This window comes from Myotis brandtii, unplaced genomic scaffold (assembly GCF_000412655.1).
Source record: "Myotis brandtii unplaced genomic scaffold, ASM41265v1 scaffold59, whole genome shotgun sequence".
Lineage (NCBI taxonomy): Eukaryota > Metazoa > Chordata > Mammalia > Chiroptera > Vespertilionidae > Myotis > Myotis brandtii.
The window spans coordinates 4,505,530-4,513,365 of record NW_005370223.1 but is presented as its reverse complement, the minus strand read 5'-3'; the positions used below and the strand labels follow the sequence as shown (position 1 = coordinate 4,513,365).

Sequence of the window (7,836 nt, the reverse complement as noted above, 5' to 3'; positions counted from 1 at the left end):
GCGCCCCAGCCCCCGGGGCTCTCCGGGCTGTGGACAGCAGCTAAGCCCGTATTTAACTCTTTAAACACGGAAGGGCTTCTGACTTGCAAACCGACATTTCAGAGTCATTCCCTTCATCAGAGCCCACAGGCAAAGGTAGATCTTACAAAACAGGCGCTTTTCTTCCAGGTACGATTTTCGAGCGAATGCAGTTACTAAAAGTTGGATACAATAATTGAACCCAAAGCTAGGGTACCTCTCCTATGTTAAAGAACTAGGAGATAAAGATCACTTGACCGAAAAATAAAGCCCAAGAGATTTGTAAGTCACTTTAAAGCGAACTTAGCAAAGAAATCACATCAAATAAGCACCTTGGTTTTAAAGTGAGTCTTTAAAAGACGGTAAGTTTTGGGCCCTGGCGGGGTAGCCCAGTTGGTTAGAGGTGGATTCATCCCGTCAGGGCATATACAATGAATGCATGAATAGCTGAAACAAATTCATGTCCTCTCTCTCTCTTCCCCTCTCTAAAATCAACCAACAATTTGTTTTTTAAAAAGAGAGTTTTCCATTACAATGATTGAAAAAAATCGTATAATAGTGCTAAACCCTAGATTGGACCCAGTCATGTTATAGAATAGTAAGAAACTAGGAAAATTCCAAAATAGGGGAACTGAAACAGAGTTAAACAGCAGTTTGCAGCAGCCTAGTAAACCCTATTTCCCATAAACCAAGGACACTTAAGAGTAAATGGTTTGCGCCAGGCAGGCGTGGCTCAGTGGTTGAGCGTCAGTCAACCCAGGAACCCGGAGGTCAAGGTCTGATTCCCCGTCAGGGCACGTGCCTGGGTTGCGGGCTCGATCCCCAGTGTGGGGTGTGCAGGAGGCAGCTGATCAGTGATTATCTCTTATCCTTGATGTTTCTCTCTCTCCCTCTCCCTTCCTCTCTGAAAGGAAAATGAATACTTAAAAATAAAATAAAACCCCTGAAAATGAAGATGCCAGTGCACTCTCCCAGGGAGCATGCCCCTGCCATTCCCTTCCCCTTCCGCTCCCCCCACCACCTCCCGCATGTATGCACATATCCCCTAACCTCTAAGGGACTCCATGAGACTAGCAACCAGGGGGGCAATGGGCAGCAGCAGCTCATCTGGGGCTCACCCCCTGAACCTGTCTCCAAGGCTCCCCTTTCCTCTGACTTCCCAGTGAGCTAAGGTGGCCCAGCCTACGCTCTCCTGTTGCTGCTTCTATGCCCTTCTTTGTTTCACACTCCTAAGTATATTTTTGCTGAGGTCAATACACTCTTGCTTGCTTTTCTGCACTTCGTCTCTTGATTGAAATCTTTCCCTCAAGAAGGCAAGAACCGAGGTCTCTCCCTCTCCCCCGTAACAGTAGGATTATGAAAGCAAGGCTCCCATCTGTAGCTGATATCTGCTGCTGAAGTCCCCACCCAGACAGAACAGAAACAACTGTCAGCAGTAACAATGGACAGCTTAGTACGATTGTCCATTCCCTGGTATGCTATCCTCCCATGTCTGACCAATACTATTACTAAATAGCTGCAGTTTATTTAGAACTTTATATGGGCCAAGGCCTTCACATACATTATCGTTAATTTTCAGACCAAGTAATATCATCCCCGCTTTACAAATAAGAGACACAAGAAAGTAGCTAAGGCATTTGCTCAAGCACAGAGAGCGAAAAGTCCCAGCGTAACTGGGATTCAAATGAATTGAACTGAATGCCCTGCCGTACCTCTTTCCTTAAGATGGAATGTCCCTGAACAACCTGGCCAGCCTCTGTAAAGGTAAACAGAGGCCAGAACATGAAAGTCCTGTGAGTCCTGTTAGGTACTGCACTACCTGTAGGACATTCCAGAAGACTTGCTCAGGAGGTGACTCCGAATGTGGACCAGAGGAGTGGCCTTATCTAGAGACATTGACTTGGGAGTTGCTGGCATATAAAGAATCACTGAAGTTTGAATGTGGACTGAGTCATTCAGATCAATTCTTAAAAGATGGTCACAGGAAAAATCTACAATGGAGATGGAGGAGTGCCTAAAAATGAGAAAAAAAAAAGCCAGGAGGGCATACCAAGAAGAATGAGTATTTCAGGGAGAAAGGAGTCAGCAATAAATATCCAAGGAAGTAATGGCCAACAGTGTCATTTGCACAAGGACTTAAGAGAACCAACAGAACTAAAGACCACCAGGATTTCAGTAGCCTTAGAGGGTAGTTCGGGTAATTGGTAGATGCAAAAATCCTCAACAAAATCCAAGCAAACCAAATCCAATAGCATATTAAAAGGATTATATGCCACAATCAGTGGGATTTATCTCAGGAATAGAAGAGTAGTTCAACAGTAGAAATTAATTAAGTGGAAAGATAGTTCTTTTTTAAAAAACATCTTTTGTTGTTGTTGTTCTTAATCCTCACTCAAGGATATTTTCCATTTACTTTTTTTAGAGAGAGTGAAAGGGAGGGGGAGAGACAGAGAGAAACATGATGTGAGAGAGACACATCGATTGGAACAGGCCCGGGGATTGAGCATGTAATCGAGGTACATGCCCTTAACCACAATTGAACCCAAGACCCTTCAATCCATGGGCCAATGCTCAATTCACTGAGCCAAACGGGCTAGGGTGAAAAGATATTTATTTTCTTTTTTTAAAAATATATTTTTATTGAACTCAGAGAGGAAGGGAGAGGGTGAAAGAGATAGAAACACCAATGATGAGAGAGAATCATTGATTAGCTGCCTCCTGCACGCCCCTACTGGGGATTGAGCTCGCAACCCAGGCATGTGCCCTTGACCAGAATCAAACCCTGGACCCTTCAGTCCACAGACTGACATTCTATCCACTGAGCCAAACCAGCTAGGGCTGGAAAGATATTTCTTGATCATAGATAGGGAGATTTCATGTTGTTAAGATATCAATACTAGCCAAAGTGAATTACAGATTCAACATAATCCCTATCAAAATTCCATAGACTTTTTTGCAGAAATAGAAAAACTGATCTTCAATTTAATATGGAATTCCAAAGTAGCCAAAATAATCTTGAAAAAGAACAAAATCAAAGGACTCATACTTCTTTGTCTAAAAAATATGTTTTTATTGATTTTTAGAGAGAGGAAGGGAGAGGGATAGAGAGAGAGAAACATCGATGAGAGAGAGGAACATCATCGATTGGCTGCCTCCTACTGGGAATCAAGCCTGCAACCCAGGCTTGTGCCCTGACCAGGAATAGAACCAGTGACCTCTTGGTTCCTGGGTCAACCGCTGAGGCACACCAGCCAGGCAGGACTCATACTTCTGATTTCAAAACTTACTAAAAACTACAGTAATCAAAACATTGGTACTGCCCTGGCCAGTATTTCTCAGTGGTTAGAGCATCAGCCTGGGCACAGAAGGGTTGCAGATTCCATCCTTGGTGAGTGAGGGAGGCAATCAATGGGTCTCTTTCACATCGATGTGTTATTTTTTCTCTCTCTCCTCCCCGTTCCATCCCTCCTTGCCACTCTCTATAAAAAAAATCACTGGAAAAAATATCGTTGGGTGAGGATTAACAACAAAAACAATCCAGAGTGGTACTAGCATATAGACCAATGGAACAGAACTGAGGGTCCCGTAATAAGCCCATACATCTATGGCCAATTGCTTTTTGACAAAAGTGTCAAGAATAGTCTCTAAAAAGTGATGTTGGGAAAACTGAATTTCCACATGTTAAAAAAAAAAAGCTAAGGCTAAGTTGGACTCCTCCCTACCACAATTAATCAAAATAAATCAATGTCCAAAATATGAGCTAAATCATAAAACTCTTAGAAAAAAAACATAGGGATAAATCTACATGACCTTGGATTTAACAATGATTTTATATATGATACGAAAGGCTCAAGCACAAAAGAAAAAGATATTGGACTTCATCAAAATGTAAAACTTTTGTGCAGCAAAAGATGTAATCGAGAAAGTAAAAAGACCACCCACTGGATAGAAGAAATAATATGCAAATTATTATCTGATAAGGGTCTATTATCTAAATATGTAAAGACTTATAATCTATATATATATACAAGCCTAAGCAACCATTACGATTGAATGATCAGAACGACCGGTCCACCAGTCACTATGATGTGCACTGACCACAAGGGGGCAGACACTCAACACAGGAGCTGCCCCCTGGTGGTCAGTGCGCTCCCACAGTCAACCTCCCACAGCCAGCCAACCTCTCCCCGTCCCTCCCCCATCCCTCTGGCCCTGTCCGGCAGCCAGCAGGTCCCAAGGTCCTGGCCGGCAGCTGGCAGGCCCTGGCCGGCTTGGCCCCAATAGGCCCTGATTGCTAGCCAGGCCTAGGGATCCCACCCATGCACAGATTTCATGCACTGGGCCTCTAGTGCAACAATAAAAAGGCAAGTAATCTAACTGTAAAATGGCAAACGGACTTGAATAACATTTACCCAAAAAGATATACAAATGGCTTATGAACACATGAAAAAGTGGTTAACACAATAAGTTATTAGAGAAATGCAAATTGAAACCATGAGGAATTACCACTTCACAATAGCAAGTGTTTGCAAAAATGTAGAGAAATTGGAATCCTCAGACATGGCCACTGGGAATATAAAATGCTATAGCCACTTTTGAAAACAGTCTGGCAGTTCCTCAAGAAGTTAAACACAGAGTTACAATATAACTCAAGCATTTCACTCCGATACCCAAGAAAATCACAAACATGTCCACACACATAAACCTGAATATTCACAGCAGCATTATTAATAGCCAAAAAGTGGAAGCAACCCAAGTGTCCACCACCTGATGAATGGATAAAGAAAATGCGGTATTATCTATGGTGGGCAGTTGGACATGAGTAGGGCAAGGACCCTGGGCCAGGTCAGAAGGTCACCAGAGTGGAAAGCCCCAGGTGCCTGGCAACAGACAATCAATGGTAGGGTGGGACCTCGCCCCCAAGGTGACTTCCCTCCCCAAGCTACCAATGGTTTGGAACCCCTGACCTTTCCCCCCTAGAGATAACATCTAGGCCTCAGTTGTATTTCAGCTCCTGGCCCAGAGAAGCAACAAAACCAGCTGCTTTGAATAAAGACCCCCTGCCCTAGTGCCACAATCAATCAGTGGAGACCACAACCTTGAAGGACACACCTGGAAAGCTGCTGACCACTCTATTCAAACCTTCCCCTGGGACCTTCCCTAAAGGCTCCACCCTAAAACCCTTAGGATGGAGGACCCAGTGCGCTCTCCCTCCAGAGAGCATACAGGTGCCTTCCCTTTTCCTTCCTCCTCCCTGCCCCAGGCTCCAAGGGCCCTTCCTTTGCCTCCATAACTTGCCTTCCTAAGCCCATCTCTTCTAGGAATTACTTTCTCTACCTCTGTGATTTAACAAATAAATGTTCTCAAATAAATGTTCTCTTGGCTCTGAATTTTTTTCTAGCCAGAACCCAAGTACCGAGGCTGCTGAACTCAGGTTGGTCTGACCCCCCTGGTCAGACACCCGCTGCTGTTCCCGCCGCCTGCCACATAATGACTAACAATTCTTTCTTGGAATGTGGTGGAATGGGAAACCACCCGCAAAGATTCCAACGCGATAATCTCCTCCGGACTTTAACATTATTTTCCTAATAGTGACTTGAATTTCTCCTGTCTTGTCCAAGGCTCCAAGATCTCTTTTTACAAGCCATCTAACAATAAAACTTGGTAGAAGTAAGCATAAAATAGTTCCAATCATTTTATTTCGTTTTAAAAGGATGACTTTAAAATGGCTTCCAACTTTTTATTCCACCTAATCTTTTTTTTTTAATATACTTTTATTGATTTCAGAGAAGAAGGGAAGGGGAGAGAGACATCAATGATGAGAGAGAGTCATTAATCAGCTGCCTCCTGCACGCCCCCTACTGGAGATCGAGCCCAAAACCCGGGCATATGCCCTGTCCAGAATCCAACCCGGGGACCCTTCGGTCTGCAGGCTGACGGTCTAGCCACTGAGCCAAACCGGCTAGGACTATTCCACTTAATCTTGATTTGCTTTCCTGATAAAAGGGAACTAACTGGTCTTAAAATTTATATTCTTCTTATCAAGAAACTTTTGTTTTCTGAATCTTACATATTTTTATGTATTCCATAATCTACAAAATAATTTGGGGCCATGGATGATAAATGATTCCTGGTCAGGGCACATGCCCAGGTTTCAGGTTTGATCCCCAGTAAGGGACATGCAGGAGGCAGCCAAATTATGATTCTCTCTCATTATTTATGTTTCTATCTCTCCCTCTTCCTTACCTTCTCTTTTACAAATTAATGAATATATATATATATTTTAAAAGATGATAGCCTGGCCAGTGTGGCTCAGTGGTTGAACATCGACCTACGAACCAGGAGATCATGGCTCAATTCCCAGTCAGGGCACATGGCCGGGTTGTAGGCTTGATCCCCAGAAGAGGGCAGCTGATCAATGATTCTTTCTCATCATTGATGTTTCTATCTCTCTCTCCCTCTCCCTTCCTCTCTGAAATCAATTTTTAAAAAAAGATAATCAGGAATTAAATTGAGCATTAGAAAACAATGTCAGGTTAAGATGAAAAATGAGTTTGGGAGATTATATTAAGAAAAAGATGAGCCCTAGTCAGTTTGGCTCAGTGGATAGAGCATCGGCCTACGGACTGAAGTGTCCCAGGCTCAATTCTGGTCAAGGGAACATGCCCCGGTTGCGAGCTCAATCCCCAATAGGGGGCATGCAGAAGGCAGCCAATCAATGATTCTCTCTCATCATTGCTCTTTCAATCTCTCTCTCCCTCACTGTTCCTCTCTGAAATCAATTTTTAAAAAATATATATAAAAAAATAAAGGAAAAAGAAAAATGAGCTATATTAAGAAAAAGATTAAGGAAAAACCTGCTTGTGGATTTACAAGGTAAAGCTATAAAAAGTTTGATAGACTAACTCGTCATATAAAAAAGCAGTATTTTACATAACCAAAAGAGAAAAAATGTTTTACTCTTATCTCTACTGCCGTCTTCATGTTTTCTTTCGCTTTCTTTTCCATTTTCATCTTCTGAGTTTTCTACTTCCTGAATAACCATCCTTTTCCCCTTGGTGTGAGTTTTAGATGCAGGCGCAGAATTTTTCAGCTCTCTTTCAACCTCTGACAGGGTTTTCTGCAACATAATCACCATATTAAAAAAAAAAAAAAGATGTTTTCCTTTAATAAAAAATAAAACTATTCTTTCAGGCAAGAATATGAAGCTATTAAAAAGGGAACAATGATAATTAACATAAGGCTTTTCATGGTGGTCTATTGTTTTTCTTTTTCAAACAACTTTGTTGCTTTGTCTGATTATAGACACAAATGGTTGTTGTAAGAAACCTAAAGCATTAACAAGTATAAAAAAGGCAGAAAAAATTATCTGCCACTTAGGTAACACTGGGTATTCTGATGATCATCTTCCTAGATATGTTCATGTGCATATATATTAAACATACCGTTAAGAAAAGGAAATACTATGGGGAAAAGATGTGTTCCTAAACTGGGCCTTACAGTGAATTCACTGAAATGCTGGCTTGACAAATGCAGCTGATGCTCTTCTAGGGACTTTAGCTGCCATTCAGAGATAGATACCCAGCAGGCGTATGAGGAAAACTGGAACTGCTTGTTGGAATACAGTGCTCCATAAGCGTCTCATTTCTGAATACATTGTGAGCAGAGAAACGAAACGACGTCAGACTATCTTTTTAAGGATGTATGCCTTGGAAAATAGAGTATCTCTCCGTGAACTGCCTTGGGAAAGAGAGTATCTCTCTCCAGAGGAAAGAGCAGGTTTGTTTGCTCTCTGGGAAAATGAAGATAATGTCTCCC

At 42.4% G+C, this 7,836-nt stretch overlaps 1 protein-coding gene across 1 annotated transcript in view; it reads right to left on the bottom strand.

Moving 5' to 3' along the window:
• SPAG1 (sperm associated antigen 1) overlaps positions 1-7,836 on the bottom strand; it is a 52,430-nt gene that overhangs the window by 31,088 nt on the left and 13,506 nt on the right. The window contains exons 10-11 of the mRNA XM_014550201.1: positions 6,925-7,138; positions 1,838-2,009 (exon numbers count right to left, since the gene is read on the bottom strand). Coding sequence (XP_014405687.1) covers positions 1,838-2,009; positions 6,925-7,138 — 386 coding nt within the window. The remainder of the gene's footprint in view (positions 1-1,837; positions 2,010-6,924; positions 7,139-7,836) is intronic.